At 46.5% G+C, this 25,156-nt stretch overlaps 1 protein-coding gene across 1 annotated transcript; it reads left to right on the top strand.

Moving 5' to 3' along the window:
* Window positions 1–335: 335 nt before the first annotated feature.
* Window positions 336–22,001, top strand: col1a1a (collagen, type I, alpha 1a). The gene is made up of 47 exons (XM_055896994.1): window positions 336–552; window positions 2,942–3,133; window positions 3,656–3,678; window positions 3,929–3,964; window positions 5,128–5,220; window positions 5,891–5,962; window positions 6,514–6,558; window positions 7,057–7,110; window positions 7,649–7,702; window positions 7,881–7,934; window positions 8,130–8,183; window positions 8,434–8,487; window positions 8,592–8,636; window positions 8,789–8,842; window positions 9,431–9,475; window positions 9,610–9,663; window positions 10,227–10,325; window positions 10,451–10,495; window positions 10,665–10,763; window positions 10,924–10,977; window positions 11,174–11,281; window positions 11,985–12,038; window positions 12,308–12,406; window positions 12,613–12,666; window positions 12,809–12,907; window positions 13,262–13,369; window positions 13,659–13,712; window positions 13,829–13,882; window positions 14,084–14,128; window positions 14,367–14,573; window positions 14,806–14,967; window positions 15,296–15,349; window positions 15,575–15,682; window positions 16,087–16,140; window positions 16,273–16,326; window positions 16,701–16,862; window positions 17,049–17,156; window positions 17,453–17,614; window positions 17,804–17,911; window positions 18,210–18,263; window positions 18,383–18,490; window positions 18,768–18,821; window positions 18,960–19,067; window positions 19,173–19,455; window positions 19,704–19,894; window positions 20,028–20,270; window positions 20,680–22,001. The coding sequence occupies exons 1-47, from the start codon at window positions 471–473 to the stop codon at window positions 20,824–20,826; spliced, it is 4,350 nt and encodes a 1,449-aa protein (XP_055752969.1). The 5' UTR covers window positions 336–470; the 3' UTR covers window positions 20,827–22,001.
* The last annotated feature ends 3,155 nt before the right edge of the window (window positions 22,002–25,156 follow it).

Raw genomic sequence — 25,156 nt, 5'->3', positions numbered from 1 at the left:
AGCTCGTTTCTATTTAATTGCAACCCTGAAGAATCTACCGACAGTGAGCTAGCTATCCGGGCCCTCCTCGCCAATAGACTTTTGGAGATGCCATGGCCTGTCGTCTGTCTATGCCGGGATAGGGGATGTTTTATTTTTTATTACAAAACCTCCACCTTTTCTACAAAGATCAAGTTTCCTGAGACTTTAAGGTGAAAAATGTGCCTACGACACCCCCTTTGCACTGATGGAAGGAGGGACTTTTGTTTTATGAACATGAGCATGCTGGAGATTTCTGGTGTGGCCAGCACCTCCCCAAAAGTTTGGAATATAAAAGGCAGGGCAAAAAGTTTCTTTAGGCAGTAGGGACTTTTCTGCGGGGTCTGGATTGGAAATACAGAGGACCGGACCCTACTTGTATGATTGGAGTCTAACGGAAAAAAATAACTTCCCCCCTCGCCTCAAAGAGTCTACATGTCTAATATTTAGACATGTTCAGCTTTGTGGATATTCGGTTAGCGCTGTTGCTCAGCGCAACAGTGCTTTTGGCAAGAGGACAAGGCGAGGACGATCGTAAGTGTCTCTTTTTAGTCTCTCCTTGCCTCTGGTGTCTATTGTCTTAACGAAGTTGATATGGAAAGACGGGGTTGAAGGAGAACGGTGGTTTTAATAGAAAAAAGGTTTGGTTATGACTGAGCCATGCAGATACATGTCCATATTAGGATACCTTTCTGTTCTTTATCTGTGGTAAATGTTTATTGTCTGGTCAACAGTTTTTTTTGTGGGATTCATAAGGATAGCCTACCTCTTGCAGCTTGAGCAGAGTGTATGTGCATCATTGCTTGTGGGCCTTCTCGTGCTTGATTGCGCGTGCCTTTGGAACGAGTTGGTACAGGTTCCAAGGCTTTCCCTTCCACTCGTTATTTGATGCCCTGGAGGTACATTTTAACAGTTGGAAATATGTGAACGCATGTAAGGGATAGAGGGGAAGGCTACAAGGCATGCCAACTCTCTGCCCATTGGGTTGGGTGGGATTGAATGGGCCTATATGGCTCAACAGTCTGGAAATAAAGGGTAAATAATTCGTTGCCTGAGGCTAAATGTCAGCCATGTCAGCCATGTAGAAAAGGAACAGGGTCATTCCTGAACGATGGTAATCTTGAACCTCGAGTTTTTCTAAATGGAATATATCCTAGTATGCAGTCATTCATCACAGGTAGGCTATATTTTTACTTTTGTGGAAAGAATACAGTGACCTACACGTTGAAGGAGAGGGCAAAGCATCATCATGCGCAACTTCCTTTGAATAGTTTCAAGCTCAGTTATTTGGCATAGGTAGCTGCTTACAAAAAGTGTATTCAAAATAGAGATAAAGTATAAGAAACTAAATGCATTACCTATATACAAACTACATGATCCGTTTTAAGTTATTGGATGTATGGCGTCACCCTACACTTGAGTATAGGGTTTCTAGTTGCATCTGGGGCGTACAGATGTGCAAATTGGCTCTACGGTCCTGTACCGCCACCATGTGGTTCTGAAATGCAACTCCACCAACATTTAAATGTTTTCGATGCGCCCCCTACCATCCCCTTTTCATTTTTTTAAATAATTGAAAACACATTCAGACTTCGGAAACTTTCCACTGAGGTATAAACTCTGGTGGTTGCCAAACCGATAGTTTTCCGTTATTTCAGCAGCGTTTGGAGGACAGCATTGACGACGTGGACCTTTTCCACTGACTGTTTCGCCCGCTACAGTCAAATTGTAGCAACTCCCGTGGACCAACATTGTTGGTTTGGACACAGGTAGTCGGGCCCACGGCTAAACGAAGACCACAAATTCGCCATCAATACAATACAATATAATATTGGCTATTTAGGCCTAGTTCGAGCGCTAGCTGGGCATACTTTGGGAATGCAATGTCTGGTTGGATATCCAACAATAAATAAACAAGCTCAAAACTAATTTTCAGAGGTAATCAAGCCTGATGTCTATACTACAAAGCCGGATCAATTACTTAGCCATCTAACTTTAATAAAATAAACAAATACTTATGATTTTCTTAATGATGCAGAAAATCAATAAGTTATTTCAGAATTTTTTGGCAAGTTATCCGGGTAACTAATTGATCCGACTTTATAGTATACCCCCTCAGGGCTTACTATTTTGCGGGTGGGTATAATTTGTCGAACGTTATAACAGGAATCTGTTCCAAAAACGTCGTCATGTACAAGGATGCCAAAAGACAACGCATACAAAGTAGCATGATCAATTCACTTAGCTAACTAGCTGCCGAATAGGCATCAACTCACCATGTAGCTTATTCTTAATGTTCGTCCATAGGCTACCAGAGTGAGGACAGACATTTTTCGGAATAAACGTACTGAGTGAAAACGTTGTTTTTTTGGCAACCTTGTTATTTACGAAGTTTTTGTAACATATTCCTGTTGGAACGTACCACAAATTATACCCACCCTTATTTTACATTTCAACAATATTTGTCAACATAAATGTAGGAAATAGACCTTACCTTAATCGTTTCCCAGGCCTTCTGTCCTGTTGTTCATTCTAATCAAGGCATTACAAATACATTTGTGATTTAGCACAGCGTTTCTTAAATCCAGTCCTTGAGTAACACCGTCAGCACACATTTTTGTTGTTGCCGCTGACAAACTCACCCGAATGAATTTGATGAGGGCCTAATGATTAATGTTAGTTGACAAGTTGAATCAGATGAGCTTGTGTGGGGCTACAACAAAAAGTTGTACTGTGGGGGTAATCAAGGACTGGAGTTAGGAAACGCTGATTTAGCAGACACTCTTATCCAGAGCGACTTGGTGAGTACATACATTTTCGTATGCATCACCTGGTCAAAGCGTCATCACATGGGTATCCGTGCCTTCTAAGTCGACATTGGAGGCAAGCGTTCTAAACCATTTCATCTCTGCATCTTTCTCAGGCACCGCCGGCAGCTGTACGTTGGACGGTCAATTCTACAACGACAGAGATGTCTGGAAACCCGAGCCATGCCAGATCTGCGTGTGCGACAGCGGCACCGTCATGTGCGACGAAGTTATCTGCGAGGACACATCCGACTGCCCCAATCCAGTGATCCCCCATGACGAATGCTGCCCCATCTGCCCCGACGACGGTACGCCGATTTCCTTCCCGACGCAACGAAGTTTACGTTTACAGGCGCAGGCACTCTCAGAATCAGTTTTGACAAGTTTTTCGAGGCCTCAGGGGGACTGTTCGGCTTTTACTTTTAAGGGGTTGGACAGCATTTGATGGATGGCCAACGAGGAATTAACTTGGATTTACCTTTTATTCTAATCACACCAGTCATGTTTTTCCCTTTTCCTCCGAAATGGGATGGGATCCTATTCAGTGCTTCAGGCACATATAATGCGCATGTCCAGTCTGGTGCCACTGCCACCTCCTAACTACCCTTGGCCTTCCTTTCAACTTTGACCAAGTCTCAAATTGGGCATTTGTGTACACTTTCATTAGGCCTAGTTCAGACATTGTAGGCCCCTATTTGTTCTAAATCTAATAACATAGTCTTTATGTACAATTTAAATGCACCCTACAAATATTTAATTTGTTTACTGTTCAGATCATTTCAGATATTTCACATTTGAATCTAATTGTTGTTTTTCTGTTGCTACCATAGGCTTCCAGGAGCCAAAGGTTGAGGTAAATATGATATTATGATCCTTGTTGTTATTAACTATTAGATAAGGCTATTATAATTAAATATGCTATTATTGTTAACGTTTAAAGTGTACTTTACATGTATTTTTTGGATTGTTGATTCATTATAAACACATCATTGCAACAAAACTATTTTTTATCTTGCACTGCAAAACTAGTAAGGCCATAGCACAATAAGAACCACGTGTTAAATTACAACCATAACCTAATGCTGCTATTTCCCCATCAATAGGGACCCCAGGGTGATCGTGGAGCCAAGGGAGAGCCAGTACGTTTCACTTCCTTATTCCTATCATGCTTTGTATTCACTTCCTGGGGGCCAAAACCTAACAAACATGAGATTCATGCAGAACTTAAAGTCACAGTCTTTCACTAAATCCTCCATTTGATAGAGGTGTGTGGACGTTAAAGGTTTGCACCTATATCCCAAGTTAGGATTTGGCCCTCTGGTGTCTTTTTGTACTTGTGTGCCTCTTGTCTCAGTTTTAAAGGACAGGCCTAGCATCTTGCACATATCACTCATAATGACTGTTGTACTAGCTCGTAATACTCATAGCAGAGTTTTGGCCTGTAAGATATTAGCTATTAGGAGATTCTGTTTGTATGTTGGTAATGTCTGACATGAGGTTCGATTATAATCGAAGGCAATGGATAAACATGTACACCCAGAGTCTTTTGGAGTTTACTAGTGGAGCTAATTGGCTAAATAGTCGACCACTATCTTCATTAATTAAACATCAATTCATGTTTTTCAATGGGTATACATGTTTTACTTCATCCAAGCCCAACCTGTCTAGATACCCATTTGGTGACTAGTATTTTGAGATATGTGTGGATTTGCATATGCAGATATATTGTGCATTTATTGAACAAGACATACAATTTCTTATCTTGAATAGTTCTACTCCATTTCAAATTAATTTGAAGAATAATGTGGTTCTCACAATATCTGGGACAGTGACTGGTTGGCCCTAACCAAATACTTGAAGTGGGTACAGTGTAGTGTTACCATCTTTTATGACTTAAGGTACTTGGGATTGTCTTGTAAGTGAGACCATGCGTGTAATTTTATCTCTGATCAATTGGATGGATGGACAGACTGACTGACAGACAGACAGACTGGTAGATACTTATATAATTGGATGAACAAATAGCTTGATGTATGAAAGGACAGGTAGATAGCTCGACTAATGTCAAAGTAATCTGAAGGTATTACAGATGTGACCCATCAAGTTGCTTGTATTATACTAGGGGCCTATATGCCTTGAGTTCACCCCAAACCCTAGGCCTATGTTAGCCTTCCCCTTGTCACTCTTCACTGATGCCTTATCTCCCATAGATAATAACGAAGCCCTTTTCTATATTCAATGACTACTACGTCTCTGTGATAGTTCATCCCTAACCAGCTTCTCTCTCTCGTCTCTACTGCAGGGACCTGCTGGTTTCCCCGGCAACAATGGTATTCCCGGCCAGCCCGGCCTTCCTGGACCCCCAGGCCCCCCTGGACCCCCTGGTCTTGGCGGAGTAAGTATCTCAGGCCAAGATGGGCGTTTAGCCTACTTAGCACTGACCCAGAGTCAGCTTTGACCCAGGTTAAAAGGTTATGCGTTATACAGAGGAAACTGATCCTAGATCAGAGATTAGGGGCAGCTTCTGTTGGGGGTTAGTAACTTATATTTAAAAAAATGGGAGAAAGTGGCTAACTCTGACTGCTGGGTGGAGAACACACCAACACCCTCTTATGATGGCACATATCTTAACCTCACTGATCTCCTTATAGTCTGGACAGGCTCCAAATGCAGTGTTTGCACAGTGAATACAACAGGAACTATTGTGCTAGTCTATTCAGAATGGAAATCTCCAAATCACAATGATAAACCTCCCAAAAGAGTATGGGCAAGAGCACGGGAGGTGTGACACTAAGCTATTCTGGTTAGAGTGCAGTGCAGTCTGTATTTCAGCACCAGGGCAGGTGGACAGCGCCCAGCCAGGATTGGGCAGCTAGGAAACGCCAGAGAGGTAGTCACCCTGTGGATATGAACAGATCTGTCATTGATATGGACAGGCCTAGTGCCTTGCATTCTCTAGCCGTGCTAGGCCCATCCATATGCTGTATGTCGAGATCACTGTACTGTTCTCATGTTTCCCAATACTGACTGACTGTAACACATCTCTACCTTGTGTCTCCCTATAGAACTTCTCCCCCCAGATGTCTGGCGGTTTTGATGAGAAGAGCGGCGGTGGCATGTCCATGCCCGGCCCAATGGTACGGGCATACAACTACACAGAGCCTGTTGGCCTAGTAGCATCACTCACTCCTGGTATCTGTTTTGTGTATAGACACTACCAAAAAACTATGGCACATGAGAGACTTTTTCTCAGCAGAAGTCCTGCAAATTGGCCTCTGTGGTACTCCATATGTCACGACAAATACTATCCCATTAAAAAAATATATATTTTTTTTATGTCTTATGGTACTTCCATATTCCATAAATGACTAGCACCACGCAGTACATGTTTGAGATATCTGCATAACCTTTGACTCTTCCTACTTTGTCACTTCAATAACAGCATCAATTCCCCTGTTACCACTGTGTAGATGCCTTGAAAGGTTACTGATACCACGGCTCTAATATCACTCATCATGTTGCGACTGTTGGGCATTAGAATGTATACTTTGGGAGGACTTTAACCCTCGCCCATCCAACCTTTGGTTGATCCTTTGGTCAGTTGGCTCCTTCTCAAAGATATATTCAAATGGGAAGACTGTGACTGGTCAATCATTTACTGATCGTTTCTTTTCCTTTTGATTGACAGGGCCCCATGGGTCCCCGTGGTCCCCCAGGACCTCCTGGCTCAAGTGTAAGTATCCTTTCCCTTTGTGTTCTAGCTGTTTAAGTAACATATGTCACGTAGGGGGGACCCCGGGTCAAAGGTCCAAAAAGAGGTCAGTTTATGACTCTAGGTGAATTGCATGATGGGAGTTGAAGTCGCTCTCGAAGTTGTTTAATTGTAGGTGTGTTTTTTTGTTAAGCATATATGGCTGTATGTTAACTTAGTTTAATTTGATAGGTTCCTGACCATTTCTATTTAGTATCTGTTAAGTTCTTGTCATTTTATTTCCATTTTAGTAAGCTGCTAGTCTGTCATTGGCTTTACTTAGTTGACTATTTGTCCTGCTTTTTGTCCTCCTTTCTTTTTTTTTTAACATTCCGTTTCAGTCTTCGATAACTATAATGACCGTGGGAATGTTTTACCCACAGGACTTATTGGCCATTGTCAACAAAACTAAACTACGCTGTTTTTTGTTGGATGAATGAACATCAAAGTCTGACATGATCTCTTTGTCTCCCCCTACAGGGACCTCAGGGTTTCACTGGCCCCCCTGGTGAGCCTGGTGAGGCTGGTTCTTCTGTGAGTATCTCGTTCCGGGAATATTCCAGAAAATGACACGCCACCATCTCAACATCACCTCAGTATCTGAGTCCCTCGTAAACACACACTTTGAGCTAAATTCTACGCCATATTCTGCAGGGCAATACAATGCCAAAAAGCTGAAAAATAGCTCAACAAACAATAACTACGCTTAAAAAAGACTTCCAAACAACCTCCAGACTACTAAACCACCCATTACCTGCTGCATAGTTCTTGCTCTGTCCTGATGCTTGGAATGGAGTCAACTAAGGTCACAGGGTCACCAATGTATGTTAAAATACCCCCCCCCCACACACACACACACACACAACACAGACCCCCATCACCACCTTCCAATAGTATTTTGATTTAACTACCTATTAGGCAATCAAGTTTCTAGATGAATGACAAATGATCCTAGATTATTTCCATCACTGACAAATTGTAATGATATTTCTCATATCAAGATAACTCTCTCTCACACACACACACACACACACATACACAGCCTTCTCACCCAGTGGTTTATCTCTTACAGGGTCCCATGGGCCCCCGTGGTCCTGCTGGTCCCCCTGGCAAGAACGGAGATGATGTAAGTCACCAAGATATCCATAATTAAAATTGACCATTTACCATCTATGTCCCAGGACAATTTCTGGGTAAGATATTCATATAGGGGATGGATTTGGATCATCATTTATTCCTCACCTTGTCTCCTCCTCTCCATCCCACTCCTTCCTTCCTTCCTACCCTCCTCTACTCCCATCCAGGGTGAGTCTGGCAAGCCTGGTCGCCCCGGTGAGCGTGGAGCTTCCGGCCCACAGGTGAGTCGCAATGTCATTCAAATGTCACTCCGTACTCCATCCATACACTCACTCTAGAACATTAGTCTCAAGCGCAATAGCACCTAATAGTCAGACACCATGAGACATATCATGTACTTAAAGGAATATTAAGCCATCAACTGCACTGATAACATGTCCCGTTATCTTTTTCTCTCTTTCTTTCTCTCTTTCCAGGGAGCTCGTGGATTCCCCGGAACCCCCGGCCTTCCCGGCATCAAGGGACACAGAGTGAGTCACCGCACCCCCAAACTGTCTTGGTAGAGGTTACTCTCCAGAACAGATCCAGGATCCGCTAAACGTCCCTATGCCTAACCTTAATCATGAAGGGGATGCGCGCTAAACTGATCTTGGACCAGTGTCTGGTGGCAACATCAGCCTATACTTCCCAAATAGCAGCAATACAATCTGCCCTGTTTTCCTCTCGTCTAATATTGTCCTCCATCTCTCTCTCTCTCTCTCTCTCTCCTTCCTTCTCTAGGGATTCAGCGGTCTTGATGGAGCTAAGGGAGAGTCTGGCCCTGCTGGACCCAAGGTGAGACCCCTTCTCCTCCATCTCTCCTACTAATGTTGAAATCACACACAATTCCCCTCTCTCATCCCCCCCATTCACTGACCTGTCCGTTTGTCCTTCCTCAGGGAGAGGGTGGTGCATCCGGTGAGAACGGAGCCCCTGGAGCCATGGTGAGTCCCACCCTCCATTTTGTCAACAGTCCTACACGAGACAATGAGTGCAGAGAGAAGATCCCGCTGGTTTTTAGCATTCCGCAATACGGTGGCAATGTGAATGGCAGCCATGATTACTTACCGTGCCGATATCTGTCCCTCTCTTTTAGGGACCCCGTGGTCTGCCTGGTGAGAGAGGCCGCTCTGGTCCCAACGGAGCTGCTGTAAGTCAACCCCAAAACCACCCCCTGTAACCAGTGGTGGAACAAGTACCCAATTGTCAGACTTGAGTAAAAGTCAAGATACTTTAAAGTATTTTGACTTCAGTACTTTACACCACCCCCTGTAACCATAAACAAGGGGTGCACTATCACCATCACCACAGTTGCAAGAGACACTATTCCTGTAGCTCAAGGGTCATCACGTCTCCCAAGCGTTTTGCATATTTCAGATGTTTTACTGGTCAGTCCAGGGCTAATTTGTTGGAAACAACCACTCTTACTCTCAATCTACAAAAGACCTCACAACCTGATTTACGTGAATGTCCTATATTGTGGGACATAAGCTTTGTACTGCCTTGTATACTGGCCTCAGTGGGAAGCCATATTTCACATGTTCTTACAATTCAGTATATCAGTTACTTAGTTTTACAGTGTCATGTTGGATTCTGACATTGAAGGGTCAGCCATTTTGTTTGTTTACAATTGATGTTTATAGTTCAGCCGTATTGGTATTGGACTCTGAAGGGTGATAGCTAGTTGCACCTGACCCTGTTGTGCCTCTTTCTCTCTTTGTATCTTTCTCTCCTGCAGGGTGCTCGTGGTAACGATGGTGCCGCTGGTGCTGCTGGTCCTCCTGTAAGTACTAACGGCAGCTATCTATTCACGCATAGACAGTACACAACCACCAACAGAAACACAAGCACGCTTATGCAGTATTCATCATTTAGACTGTAACTCAATCCTCTCTCTCTTGTTTTCTTGTGTTCTAGGGCCCCACTGGCCCCGCTGGTGCCTCCGGTTTCCCCGGTGGCCCTGGAGCCAAGGTAAGATGTCAACTTGCACCTATCCATGTTCACACACCTGTATACCATCTCCCTGTCTATCCTCCACCCTCGACCCTCACCTCTAGCTCTTTCCCAGGGGGCAGTATTTGGAGAGGTAGATGAGATTTTAAAAAAACCATATGAACAGCTGTTGGGTTGGTGCTTATCTGAAGGATGGCTATGAGAAGAAAGAACCCTCTGACTGCAGGACAGTCTTGCTGTTGCTGTTATGTCTTCATGGATCACTGTAATGAGCTCGCGCTGCCAAGCTGTCCACTTTCAGATATTTAAACACATGACCCCCTACAGGGGTAATCTGGGGTCAGAGGTCACATTGATTAATATGGGGTCATGATGTGGACATCATTTAATTGAACGGCAGCATAGTACAGTACTACCATAAGGAAGTACTAGGGAGTAGGGTAGTACAGTACTAGTACAGTAGTACTTAACTTGGTAGCAGTAGTACTACTAGAGTAGTACTTGTGTAGGGTAGTACTTAGGGTAGTACTAGTACAATATTAGTTCCAGGTTCTTGCCCTGACCTATCTTTACCCCAACAGGGAGAGGTTGGTGCCCAGGGAGCTCGTGGTGGCGAGGGACCCCAGGGATCCCGTGGAGAGGCTGGTAACCCCGGACCCGCTGGCCCTGCTGGCCTTGCTGTGAGTCTCAGCTTTAGAAACCTCTAGTGAAATGCACCTCTGGACTGTGTTGGAGGCTTTAAGTTAAATGTGCTATCCTTGTGAGAGACGTTCCCCTCTAACCCGTTGGTTTGTGTCTCTTGTAGGGAAACAACGGTGCTGATGGAAACCCCGGTACCAAGGGTGCCCCTGTAAGTATACACCTCACCCCACTCATCAGTGAACTTTTGGTTGTCATTGGGTTGTCTTGGTATTTGTTAGTTCAACTTTGGAAATAACCAATATGGTTGTCACTGACTGGTCACTCAGTGATGATGAATCCAGGAAGTATAATGATTGTCTCTCTGCTGCCTCCTCCAGGGTTCTTCTGGTATTGCTGGCGCTCCTGGCTTCCCTGGACCCCGTGGACCCCCCGGACCCCAGGGTGCTGGTGGAGCTCCCGGACCCAAGGGTAACACTGTAAGTCCAGCTCTCACTGACTTCCATGACTAGATATTGTACAAAAAAATTAAAATAAATATATGTTATCTTAATTTATATTGATGTTGTAACTTGGTCAGAATGCACAGACCATGGAGTGTGGATTCTGATAATGATGTTTGTTATTTCTTCAACCTAGGGTGAGGTTGGTGCTAATGGAGCCAAGGGAGAGGCTGGCGCTAAGGGAGAGTCTGTAAGTACACCTTTTGACTTCCTCTTTGGTCAAATACGATCCACCAAGTCGCCCGTAGCACGTACTCTGTCCGCACATGCTCAGTCAGCAGTCCGCATGTGTCTGAACTCCACCACTGTGTACTGATCCACATCTCAGCACAATGCCTTGCCACCCTCCATTTCTCTGACCTTCATCTCGTTTCTCCATTACCCAGGGCCCCGCTGGAGTCCAGGGACCCGCCGGCCCTGCTGGTGAGGAAGGCAAGAGAGGAGGCCGTGGTGAGCCCGGTGCTGCTGGTGCCCGTGGAGCCCCCGGCGAGCGCGTAAGTACCCCAGATAGTCAGTATCCTCTCTTCATCATACTGTTCTCCTGTCCTTTACATGTAGGCGTCCTCCCCCCTTCCCCTTCTCTTTAGGAGAGAGAGAGGAGGAAAGTATGCTATAATAACGGAACTAGCCCGGCGTTAGAATCTGTTGACCAATATCTCCATTTCACTCTCCTCCTATCTCCTACTTTTAGAATAGCCTCCCCCCCCCCTCCGCCTCACTAAACTGTGTTGCAGTCCTCCAAATCCACAATACTCTTGCTCCACTGTTTTCCTATTGCGTTACTGCCTCATACCCATCAAAATGATATAATTTGAACCATCCAATATAATGCTTTAAATCAACTATAGGAACTGAGTCAGTAGGAGAGTGCTATACAAGAACTTGGACATTTGTCTTTTTATACATTGCTTACTTCCTCACAGTACAGCTAGTATTGGCACACGCATACACAACGATGACATCTATACCACTATTCCATCACATAAGCATTCATAAGTCAACGTGATTATTTACCTCTTTTTGGAACCAATGGCTAGCTCGTAACCTAATTTGGCCACCAGAGGGCTGTGATTGCTGAGCAGTAATGTTACTGAATGGTTGTGTTCTGGTACTGAGGTAGCAGGAATGTTGTGGTGCTGACGGAGTGACAGACGGTGTTGTGGTATTGACCTGTGTTGTGTTTGTCGCCCCCTACAGGGTGGCCCTGGAAGCCGTGGTTTCCCTGGTTCTGATGGAGCTTCTGGCCCCAAGGTGACTACACACACACACACATATACCTGGAACAGACACACACACACACATACACATATACCTGGAACAGACACACACACACACATATACCTGGAACAGACACACACACACACATGTTCAAATGTATATACCACAGTGCACCTCCAAACGTTGCTACATGCTATGGCCACTAGCTAAGTACAGCAAACTCCTCTCTCCACCCTTCTCTTTCCATCTCTCTCTCTCTCTCTCTCTCTCTCTCTCTCTCTCTCTCTCTCTCTCCATAATAGGGTGGCCCTGGCGAGCGTGGTGGTGCCGGAGTTGCTGGAGCTAAGGGTAACACTGGTGAGCCTGGCCGCAACGGCGAGCCTGGTATGCCTGGATCCAAGGTGAGTTAGACAGGGGACCGGTCTCAGATCCCAGGACATTTGTTCTACTCTATCATTGTTGGATAATTATTCAACAACTACGGTAATAGATACTATCAAAATGAAACCCACATATTCATGTTAATATGGCATGTCAAGATGTGTATGCTGCCTATGTTATGTGCCTGACCTTTGCCCCCCCCCCCCCCCCCCCCCCCCATCTCTAGGGTATGACTGGTAGCCCTGGCAGCCCTGGTCCCGATGGCAAGACTGGCCCCTCTGTAAGTTCCCCAGCTACAGATTCACCTGACTCTCACGACACCAATTCAACGACACTGAAAGACACTGATGCAGATGAAGACCTATGGCTACTTCCACCGATTATCACTGTGGTCACTGACTCTCTGCCCTCTCCTGTGACAGGGTGCCGGTGGTCAAGATGGTCGCCCCGGACCTCCCGGCCCCGTTGGAGCCAGAGGCCAGCCCGGAGTCATGGGATTCCCCGGACCTAAGGGAGCCGGAGTGAGTAACCCTTCTCTCTCGCGCTGCTCTTTTTCGGGCACAGTCATTATCGGGCTAATTCGAGAAATGAGATCTGAAATTGAGAGGTAACCCAATGTATACAGTGGAGGCTGTTGAGGGGAGGAAGGCTTCTAATAATGGGGGTGGAATGGGAGTCAATGGAATGGTATCAAACATATGTGGTTGATACCCTTCCATTGACTCCATTCCAGCCATTCCTGTGAGCCGTTCTCACCTCAGCCGCCTTCACTACAATGTATGACATGGTTGTCCATAGCCTAAAACCTAGGTTTCAGTGTACAGAATTGCTCTCTGATGGGAAATGAGCTAATGGGTATTTGTCTTTTCCTGTAGGGTGAGGGTGGCAAGCCTGGTGAGAGAGGAGTCATGGGACCCGTTGGTGCTGTTGGCGCTCCCGGCAAAGATGGTGATGTTGGTGCTCCTGGTGCCCCCGGTGTTGCCGTAAGTGCACTTCCACCCTCCAGCATCCCACAATGCTTCACTCCCATTCTCCCCAAAGCTTTGAGGACAACGTTCTTCAGCATTACCCGCACTGCGTCACACTGGCACACAAACGAACACTATCTCTAATACAAGCCAGCATGGAATCTCCTAGGAGACTGCAAAACCACTCTGTTTGTTTTTCCTTACATGATATGGGGGTAACCCCGTCCACTACAAAGGTGTAGCACCCACCATTATGCCGGTCACACTGATTTTCCTAACCGACTCTTCTCCTCCTCCTTCTCAGGGACCTTCTGGAGAACGAGGCGAGCAGGGAGCCGGTGGCCCCTCTGGATTCCAGGTACAGCACTGAACTATGGGAAATGATCAGCACCTGACCAATCACAGACCCTCCTCCTACTTCAGGACCTCTGACCCTTGCCTCACCTGTCTCTCACTTGTCTCTTTGTATAACAGGGACTTCCAGGACCCCAAGGTGCTATCGGTGAGACTGGCAAGCCCGGAGAGCAGGTAAGAATACTACAGGACTACAGCACCTTTGGTGTTGTCACTCACTGCCCCATGCCTTGTCCTTGCTACTCATCACTACATGGCACTTGACTTCCTGTCAAGATATGGGACTCGACGCAGCTGAGCATTGAGCATCACAAATGCAGATCTCAAATCTCTAGTCGTAATCTCTAATATCTTCTCCTCTCTCTCTCTCTCTAGGGTCTTCCCGGTGAGGGTGGTGCCCCTGGCTCCGCTGGATCCAGAGTGAGTATCCCAGAATAATAATGACATCACTTCCTGGGTGATGGACTGCCACAGCTACACTGTGGCCTAGCGACTTAGCCAAGCAAGACAACGGCTAACAGCTGTAGCAGCAACAGCCTAGCGCCCAGCTGACCCAGGCTAAAGACATTAGCATTGGCGTCGAATAGCATCCTTCACCTTATATACACGTGATGCTCCAGAACCAAAGCTGACGCCCTCTCTTCTCTCCGTACCCCAGGGTGACAGAGGTTTCCCCGGTGAGCGTGGTGCCCCCGGCCCATCTGGACCCGCTGGTGCCCGTGGCTCTCCAGGCTCTGCTGGTAACGATGGTGCTAAGGGAGAGGCTGGTGCTGCAGGTGCCCCCGGTGGCCAGGGACCCCCTGGCCTGCAGGGAATGCCCGGAGAGCGTGGTGCTGGTGGTCTGCCAGGTCTGAAGGGAGACAGAGTGAGTACCGGTGCCACCCTTCACTTATCATCCTCCATGCCTAAATGCATGTTCATCAGTGGGCCTTGACTTCATACTTCTGTGGCACTCGGTGGCATACCCTCCATCCATCCAAACGTACACTTGCATTACAGTGGACTTGACTTGAGTCCAAAAAAAGCTCTCATCCGTCTCTGTAATCTGCATAACCCACAACTTACAGTACTAATTCAGCTACTCTTGTGTTTGACAGGGTGACCAAGGAGTCAAGGGTGTTGATGGCGCCGGTGGTAAGGATGGCGTCCGTGGTATGACTGGCCCCATCGGACCCAACGGCCCTGCTGGCTCTCCTGGTGACAAGGGAGAGACTGGCGCTCCTGGACCTGGTGGACCTTCTGGTGCCCGTGGTGCACCTGTGAGTACCTCAGTCCCACCCGGTTACCACCTCACCACAGACATGACACAAAGACCTAAAAACATAGCTCCCCATGCATCCACACCACAGGCATCTCTCTATGGGTGTTAGTCTTGAAGCTTCAAATGGAGACCACGTCGACACAATGCACGAAGAAAAGCTCAACCGGTGCCTGAACGTACTGAGCACCAAAGCAAGCAGTAAAGAATGACACTTAAGTAGAAATGAAGGTGTATAGAAGAAAGAACTGACCCACACTCATATGATGCTAGTCCCCGACCTTTAACACACTCCTGACCTGACTAACCCTAACCTTCTCCTCTCCCAGGGTGAGCGTGGTGAGTCTGGTGCCCCTGGACCCGCTGGATTCGCTGGGCCTCCTGTAAGTACACACACACACACACACCTCTTTACCTGTCCTCATTTCACACAGAAATCAGTTGCCAGTTAAAACGGACATCAGTTGTCAATCAAGATGATGACTCGCAACATCTTGCACACTACTACGATTCTAAATGGATTTCATTGACATTAAAGGAGACAGGCTTATCTTACCAAAGCATCCGGTCTAGATGAACCTCCACACTTCTTCTCTCTTCTCCTTCAGGGTGGAGATGGTCAGCCTGGTGCTAAGGGAGAGGCTGGAGATAACGGTGCCAAGGGTGACGGTGGTGCCCAGGGACCCGCTGGACCTACTGGAGCCCCTGGACCTCAGGTATAACACGTGGGACTGACCACTGGGTACGCACCCTGGACCATCTTAAATGGTCCTCTGTAGCACAATTGGTAGAGCATGGCAGTTGCAACGCCAGGCTAGTGGGTTCGATTCCCGGGACCACCCATATGTCAAATGTATGTATGCACGCATGACTGTAAGTCGCTTTAGATTAAAGCATCTCCAAAATGGCATATACTGTCATATTATTATTATACAGTTCTTTATTGATATGCCGTAAAGTCATTACACAAATTAATGGCACTAGCATAGCCCTACAATGGTAATATCAGCGACTTCAGCTGTAGTGTTGTTTATATTGGTCTACCCGGTAAGACCACCGTATCACAGAGATGTTTGTATTGCTCTTGCTTACTGACGGAAGCACTGCTGTATCCACACAGGGTCCCGCTGGAAACACCGGAGCTAAGGGCGCCCGTGGTTCTGCTGGTCCCCCTGTAAGTAGCTGTGTATCTCATCCTCCCAACATCTCCCGTCTGTCTGACCGTAAAAGATGGCGTTTGTAAAGTAGTATCATGCTTCCCAATCTGATACACTAGGTTGACCAGTGCCTCTCTTTCTCTCCGTAGGGTGCCACTGGTTTCCCCGGTGCTGCTGGTAGAGTTGGACCTCCCGGCCCATCTGTAAGTTCTTCTATCTCTACCACCATTCCATTCACACTGCACCATCCTCCATCGGTATACCAGTCAATACCCTGGCTGTGGCCATAGGTTCCAGATTTAACCATAGGCTAACACTAAGCAAGCAAACGGCTCGATAATAGCTTAAAATGGCAATCCCACAATGCAACAGCACAACTATCAGTACAGCATATTATTGTGCAACCAACCCGAGACATAACGGCATTGCCTGATGCCCAAACAAGCAATCTAGCTAGGTGTTAGCTTAGCATTTAGCTGATCACAATACTGTCATTGATAACAGCCACTGATACTGGTGTATTCGGGTCAACCTCAGCCTCATCTCATACTCAACCATCCTCTCCTCTTTCTTTCAGGGCAACAACGGACCCCCCGGACCCGCAGGCCCTGGTGGAAAGGAAGGACAGAAGGGTAACCGTGGTGAGACTGGCCCCGCCGGTCGTCCTGGTGAGCTCGGCGCTGCCGGACCCCCTGGTGCCCAGGGAGAGAAGGGACAGCCTGGTGGAGATGGTCCCAATGTAAGTACCCCTTTTTTGGGGGGGCCGTCACCCTAACAAAGTAACACTCTGACCGCTACACTGACAAGCGAGAACAATACAAATACTCCTTTTGGAGTGCACCTGTAACACACGCCGCAGGAGTTTAGATCTGACGCTTTAGAAAAGGGACACCTCGATGACCTGTTCTCTCTATCTCTCCTACAGGGACCCCCTGGAACTCCCGGACCTCAGGGTATTGGTGGACAGCGTGGTATTGTTGGTCTGCCCGGACAGAGAGGCGAGCGCGGTTTCCCCGGCCTCGCCGGACAACTGGTCAGTGCTGTAGACAGCTACTTAGAGAACTTAAATGCCGTTAGGCTTTTGCTTAGAAGACACAGTTCATGGTGGATATCCCTAGTTTATCAATGAGGCATTGATTGGATAGTCTACAAGCCTGCCGCAATGATGCTAAAGGCCCTCTGTGCTATCTCTGCCAAGATGGCAGCCGACAAGTGCAGCGCTCTTGCAGTAGCTTATTCATACAGTTGATTCGTCATTGCTCTACTTCAGTAGTGGTTACTCTCGTGTTGTGGTTGAGGTCTAACCCGGTTCTCTGTTTCCTGCTTTAGGGAGAGCCTGGCAAGCAGGGACCTGGTGGCCCCTCTGGTGAGCGTGGACCCCCCGGACCCATGGGACCCCCTGGACTGGCTGGAGCACCTGGCGAGTCTGGTCGCGAGGGAACTCCTGGTAACGAGGGATCTTCTGGTCGCGATGGTGCTGCTGGACCCAAGGTGAGAGCTATGCTCATACACATGTCCTCAAGACAAATTCAACCCTTCACTTTGGGAACCCGCCTGTTTGGTATACTGTAGACAATCTACACCATTACACGACTACTTGCATGGCTGAAATAGGCATCACATACTGCAACGTATTGGGATCTCTTGACCCGTCTCTGTTCCTCTCTGTCCTGCCTATAGGGAGAGCGTGGTGAGTCTGGTGCTGCTGGTGCTTCCGGTGCCCCCGGACCCCCTGGCGCCCCTGGACCCGTCGGCCCTGCTGGAAAGTCTGGTGACCGTGGAGAGTCTGTAAGTGTCCAGATCCTCCACCATTACTCCCTTAGACTAACGAGGAATACATAACTAGGCGGCAATTCGAATTTGATAATGTTCAGAGACTGTGTGTTAAACTGTTGTAGCCTCAAAATGGCCGCCTATTGCAAACTAGTTAAGGCTGTAGAAGGGGGTTGAGGGCTTTGTTTGTAGTACTGTTAGAATACAGCAGATACTGGAGCTCCTAGTAGTTGAGCTACATAGCCTTTATGACATGCCAGTTGGGATTATCAATTGAATTGATTGTCATAATCTCTTTCTCTCTCTTCTTCAGGGTCCTGCTGGCCCCGCTGGTATTGCTGGCCCTGCTGGTCCCCGTGGTTCATCTGTACGTGTATACTCCATCACAGATTCATAAAACCATCACCATGACTACAATGTCTGCTCTTCCACTCTGAGTCTGAGGAGAAAGGGTATACTGAACACACCTGTCCTTTTCTCACCCAGGGACCCGCTGGAGCTCGTGGAGACAAGGGAGAGGCCGGCGAGGCTGGAGAGAGAGGCATGAAGGGACATAGAGGATTCACTGGCATGCAGGGCCCCTCTGGCCCCTCTGTGAGTACCCCTACTGATTACAAATCGACAATAATAACGACACACAAGTGACTCCAGCAGAAACAAGGGGAAATGGCTACCCTTTATCCACGTGCAGTACACAATAAATGGCTAGATTCGGACATGCCCGCAAAAGGCACAAGGAAGAGATATTTCTGCATGAAGCCGAGATATCACAAAACCTAGCAAGTGGGGTGGGGGCGGGGGGGTCAACCTTCTCCCTGTATCATTGTTGTTTGATATAATAGGCACCTAAATCGATTGTTTCTGCCCACAGGGACCATCTGGAGAGTCAGGACCTGCTGGAGCCTCTGGCCCCGCTGGACCTAGAGTGAGTATGACCCACATTATGACAACGGTCACACTACTATCAGCACAGCAACGTGCTGACTGTGGATCACTTCTCTGGTGACAACATGATGTGGATAGTCTCCACTGTCGTATTAAGCTATGGCTCTCCCTACACTAGGGACCTTCTGGATCTGCTGGTGCCGCCGGTAAAGATGGTATGAGCGGTCTGCCCGGCCCCATCGGACCTCCCGGACCCCGTGGTCGCTCTGGAGAGATGGGACCATCTGTAAGTCACATCAACCACTTCAAAATCAACATGTTTTGCTCCTTGTACTCCTCTTATTCTTCTTTACATCCTATCTTGGTTGTCCTTTGTTTCCTCCACATATAGGGACCCCCTGGCCCTCCCGGTCCCCCTGGCCCCCCCGGACCTCCCGGCGGTGGATTCGACATGGGCTTCATTGCTCAGCCCGCTCAGGAGAAGGCCCCCGATCCCTTCCGTCACTTCCGCGCCGACGACGCCAACGTGATGCGCGACCGCGACCTGGAGGTAGACACCACCCTCAAGAGCCTGAGCCAGCAGATTGAGAACATCCGCTCTCCCGAGGGCACCAAGAAGAACCCCGCCCGCACCTGCAGAGACCTCAAGATGTGCCACCCCGACTGGAAGAGCGGTGAGTTGGAGAGTCATAGACCCATTCTTGACTACGGTTGCTCGCTCCTTGTTAGTCACGAAATTGCCTGGATTTGAGGAAAGCATGGAGCTGCATTGGTTCTGTCACGCTTGAGCATAGGGTGTAAAGACGTCTTCAGTAGACACATGCTCTTTTAGTTTCTGGTGAGTCTTGCGGTCATTGTAGTATCGTAACAGCAACAATCACATCGGATGTTCTTGACGCGATCCACTCTCTTCTCCGTGCAGGCGAGTACTGGATCGACCCCGACCAGGGCTGCACCCAGGATGCCATCAAGGTTTACTGCAACATGGAGACCGGCGAGACCTGCGTCTACCCCACCGAGGCCGAAATCCCCAAGAAGAGCTGGTACACCAGCAAGAACATCAAGGAGAAGAAGCACGTCTGGTTCGGCGAGGCAATGACCGATGGCTTCCAGGTGAGAACCTCGGAGCGACAAACTGGGCTGTTTGAGAAAAGAGGACCATAATCGCACCGTTCTCTTGGGTGATGAGTCCTTGATGCTAACTCCAAACCATGCTAACTCCATCTCTTTCTCCTCTCCCCTACAGTTCGAGTATGGCAGTGAGGGTTCCAGCGCTCAGGATGTAAACATCCAGCTGACCTTCCTGCGCCTTATGGCCACTGAGGCCAGCCAGAACATCACATACCACTGCAAGAACAGCATCGCCTACATGGACCAGCAGTCCGGCAACCTCAAGAAGTCCCTGCTGCTCCAGGGCTCCAACGAGATCGAGATCAGAGCCGAGGGCAACAGCCGCTTCACATACAGCGTCACCGAGGACGGCTGCACGGTGAGTCCTCCTTCCTCCTGTTACATACTCTCTGCCGTATCTTAGCCTGTGTCCGCTCAGGAACTGTTCGAGAAAGAATCCTTCCTCTCAGGAATGGTTCAAGAGAGAATTCTCTCCTCTTGAAGGGGTAGTTGATGTAAGACTGTGGGTATGAGCAGCAGTAATCTTGTTAAGGTGAAAATGTAAAGGGCTTTTGAGATTATGGTGTTAGTATAGGACAAGGGTCACTAGTTGGAAGCAGATGAGGGGCTTTGTGATAGTATCTGAGATGTTGTTCCTCATAACTCGTGTATTTCCAGGAGGCATCTTTTGAAAGGGTAAAGGGGGAGGGCAGGGAATGATTTAAATTGATTAGGAAACGCAACTATGGATTCTGATTGTGCCGTTGTCCTCTTCTTTCTCATCACAGTCGCACACCGGTGCATGGGGCAAGACAGTCATCGACTACAAGACAACGAAAACATCCCGTCTGCCTATTATTGACATCGCTCCTATGGACGTTGGTGCACCCAATCAGGAATTTGGCATTGAAGTTGGCCCAGTCTGCTTCTTGTAAAAAAGTAAATCTGGACTTGAAATTGTTTGTGTGTATGTCGTTTTTTTTCTCTAGCAGTCATCCCTCTCAACCCTTTTTTCTATGCATTTAAAAAAAGAAAACTAGAGTTTCATTTGGCCGTTCGAATGGTCCACTTGCTTAAAACTGCACTTCTGAAGACAGTGGTTGTGTGTCATCAAGCTTTTTTGGGGACCACTATTACCACCACCATCAACACCGAGGATACTTTAGAAGACTCAATGGTTTTACTGGCAAAAAGAAAATAATATATACTTGTAAAGTGTAAAATCCCCCCTGGAGTTTGACAGAAAAAAACATCCCAGATACAGGTGACTTTTTTTTACCACTGCGGAAGGACAATGAAAAATAAAATGCTTTGTACCACTTTCAGGTGATGTCAAATAAATCTTAAAAATGACAGTGAAGTGTCTCGTTGTTGTACCCACCTGGTGAAGCAGTTGTTCCTTCTGAAGTCACACGAAAAGCAGCATGGGTTCAACTTCTTTTTTAATCTTATGGCTACCTCAAAAAGGAAATCCACGTTACCCAGTGTTGGTGAACCCCCAGGTTAGATTTTACACGGCAGAAGTATGTTTGAAAGTAACAGCTGCAAAAGGTGCTATTCTTCATGAGGTCCTGTCAATTTAGGGTGATCGAAATTGTGCTATTATGTTGTCGTTCTTGCTTGCAGGACCTTAGGTGCTAAATTAGCAGATTATCTTGATGTCAGTCATAAAAAGATGTGTTTCAAGTATTGGCTAAGATCTCTGCAACAGAGGCGTAGCAAGAGGTATACTGTAGTTACGATGCACACGGTCCTGTCTAGTGTAGAATGAGCAGGTGGATTTGTTGTCTGTTTTGTTTTTAACATCTTTTGACACTTTTTGGTTGTTGTTTAGTTTTTAAATCCCCCCTTTTGTTGTCCAATTGCTTCTAGCAGTACCCCTCTTTCACCCCCCCATTGTTATAGTTTATTGTTTTTTCTTATTTCATGGAAGGGTTTTGGAAAAAATTTAACACCGAAAAAAATGAAATATCAAATTATGAGAGAAGCAGACACACCGTTGGGGGATTAAAACAAGAGGATCTGTACCTATTTTGTATATGTATAAAAATTTGAGATGTTTTTAATTATTTTGGATGCTGAAATAAAGCATGTTAAGTGGTCTACCTTATGTTTGTCAGACATGATCTTGACTATTCCCTTGACTGCCCAATGGACTTGAATGCGGCACAGCTTGCACCTGTTACAGTTGTTTTGACTGAAAGGAAGATTAAAGAAAATCTCAGAAATGTTTGCCTCTGAAAATTCTATGCTTCTCAGAATCAGGTCACATTTAAGGTGGAACCATATCCAGGTCAACAATTAGTCTAAAGTAAAAACACATGGTGGCCATTGTTAGTATTAAAGACAGTTCAATAATACAAACACAGCACAGAAGCTGGATACTTCAATACTCTACCTTTACGACATATGCTAAATGGTTGAATCCTTTTTCTGACTTAAAACCGCTCAGTGCAAAATCCAGTTTGAAAATGCCCCACGCTGTTCATGTCCTTTCGACAGGGTTGATTTTAAATAGATATTCCATTCTGTCCTACCAGGGATGACCATAACCGTCCACATTGGCGCGCCCTTGGAGACAGCAGCGGTGCCCGAGACCTGTATGCAACAAAATCTATCGTGCCCACAGTTTGCGCATTGATGTTTACGCACGATCGGCAAAAGCAAAACCACTCCACAATTGAAATCCAATTTCTTTCAAGCATAGTTCATCCGAAATAGAAAAATAAATACAAAAGGATAATCATCCGTAAGACATTCTCTCTGATAGGCATTCAGTTGTGGAGACCCAGCACCGTAGTCTAACCGTCTCTGCCTTTCAGTGGCACACAATTCAGGAGGGCTCTACTCTACCAGTTAGCCCCGAGTTGGCTTTACAAAGGGCCCGTTTGTCCACCCTGTTGTGTCAGAAGGTAGCAGCATAGTAGGCGGCCACCCCCAAATTCCGGAGAGGGCTGGCTATAGGGGTTTGAATTCGTCTGTAAATTCCAACTTTTGGCCTCACATTTCTCGGATATGCAAGATAAATATTAAGCAAAAATAACGTATTTTTGGCGAAATATTCTAGGCTACAAAATACTTTTAGTACGGGTAGGCTAGTCTGTTGTTTTGTTTTTCCTGCTTATGTGCAGTTCTGGAGATGGGGTGGTGGCCTTGGGTAGGGGTAAATGGAGATTTTGAAAGAGAGGGGGTGAAGAATCATGAAAGAATATTCTGAAATTTGATAATTCATTCCACAAATGAATGTACTTGTAATTTCCCTCTAAAATTATCTTTATAACAATGTTATAACCATTGTTCAATTAAAAATAAGTAGGTTATTTTCTAAATATTAGTTTTCCTAACCCCTAACCGTAACCCCAAACCCCTGAACCTAACTCTGACTCTAACACCTAACCCTAAACCTAATTGTAACCCTAAACCTAACCCCTAAACCTAAAAATAGCCTTTTCCATGGGGGGACTAGCGAAATGTCCCCAAATTATTGTGAGGATTTCTGGTCCCCACAAGGATAGTAAAACCACGCACGGACGCACGCGCGCACACAACAGAGAGAGAGAGACAGATAATGTAATGTTTACTGTTAATTTGTATTGTTTATTTCACTTTTGTATAATATCTACCTCACTTGCTTTGACAATGTTAACACATGTTTCCCATGCCAATAAAGCCCCTTGAATTGAATTGAATTGACAGATAGTTAAAGCCACATTCTGCATGTGAAATTCCAGTCATTGGAATTGATGAGATTATTACTGTCTTGCTTTATCACAAAACGTGCTTGTTTTAGTAAAGTGTGTTGTTCTCATTACATGTCATTCCCCAGGCTCAGATTTTAATTTTTTGATTTAACCTTTATCTAACTAGGCAACTCAGTTAAGAAGAAATTCTTATTTACAATGACGGCCTACTGTATATTGGCTATAGAAATTAAGTAGGCCAACTATTTACATTGCATGCATTTGCCTTTGCTTTGTTGTTTCCATGTTTTGTTAGTGACCCACTCTTTGATTCATGGTGAGCATGTTGTTTTTGTGCTGTTTGGAGAGTGCACCTATGTTTTATGTCACTAGAGGGAATACTGCCATCTGGTGGAACCAGGTGGTTCAGGTCATTTGAGCTCGGCCGAGTAGCACTCTAAAAACAGTAGATGTATCCCTGAAACAATAGAAAACAAAGATCGTGGAATAGATAGAATGGGGACTTCTAGTCTTGCATCTGTATTTAGAGGTTATTGTTATCAGATATTAGAATATATTCGATTTTATTGCACCATCCTAGGTCCTTATAGCTCTTCTGACCCGAGCAAAGTATTGCCAGTCACTGTTTGGTCAGTTGCTTTTCAGAGGCCATTCATTTTCAATGGGAGTAAAGCGATGAGAAGCGATGTGAATGGGGGACCATTGGGCGATGCGATTAGGGCATGAACAGAGCGAGACTTGGGGATAGATACACTTTATGTATAAGACTCTGCGATATCGCAGCGCAATTGACCAATCGAAGCTCACTATAACTTCCAGACCCTACTGGATCGGCTGTTGATACCTAGGCTAGCACTATTGGGCATGCTGTCAGTTCGCTAGAAACGACATGACGAGCCAATCTGGACAAAGCTAGCGTGGCTAGGCAAAGCATCGCTGCTTGTGGATCACAGCCGTGAGAATAAACGTATTTTGGCTTGATGCCTGACAACATGTGCACCGCCACCCGCAGTAGCTATTGAGTCATTTTGGCTGTCACATGCATCACATGTTGCCTGCGGAGGCTCCAGTCGTTCACCACAGTGAGTCTCCAGACTGAGAGACAACAGGCAGCACACATCTGGGTCATTACTGCGCTGTGTGTGTGTGTGTGTGTGTGTGTGTGTGTGTGCAGCCACATTACCACAGGCAGGGGAGGCGTTGCCATGGAGACTCCTCCACAGCTGTGTGCGTGCGTGCGTGCGTGCGTGTGAAGGCCACACTTGAGTTGAGAGATTCAAGTCCTCAGCTGCAATGAATCTCCTTGAGAACGAGTGCCTGCTGTGAGCCAACCTGCTGCAGATGCAGTGGTCTGGACCCTACAGAATATGGTTCTGGTGGCACTTGGCTGCAGCGTGCTGCTTGCAACACCACCAGAATTGTGGGTTTGAATCTTGAATAGGGCCACATACACAGAATATGTTTGATAGCACAAGTAGCTTTGCAGCTAATACTCATTTTATTATACAATGTGGAGGGTGGATATTCCAATGATGGTACATAGAAATCATTTAAGCCCATCCAT

The sequence above is a fragment of the Salvelinus fontinalis genome, chromosome 34 (genome assembly GCF_029448725.1).
Source record: "Salvelinus fontinalis isolate EN_2023a chromosome 34, ASM2944872v1, whole genome shotgun sequence".
Taxonomy (NCBI): Eukaryota; Metazoa; Chordata; class Actinopteri; order Salmoniformes; family Salmonidae; genus Salvelinus; species Salvelinus fontinalis.
The sequence above is the reverse complement of the archived record's forward strand: the minus strand, read 5'-3'. Positions and strand labels throughout refer to the sequence as shown.

Coding starts and splice junctions, on each gene's coding strand:
- col1a1a (XM_055896994.1), top strand. CDS start 471: ATGTTCAGCTTTGTGGATATTCGGTTAGCGCTGTTGCTCAGCGCAACA. Junction 18,822..18,959: donor CTGGCCCCGCTGGACCTAGA/GTGAGTATGACC, acceptor TCCCTACACTAG/GGACCTTCTGGATCTGCTGG. Junction 19,895..20,027: donor CAATGACCGATGGCTTCCAG/GTGAGAACCTCG, acceptor TCTCCCCTACAG/TTCGAGTATGGCAGTGAGGG.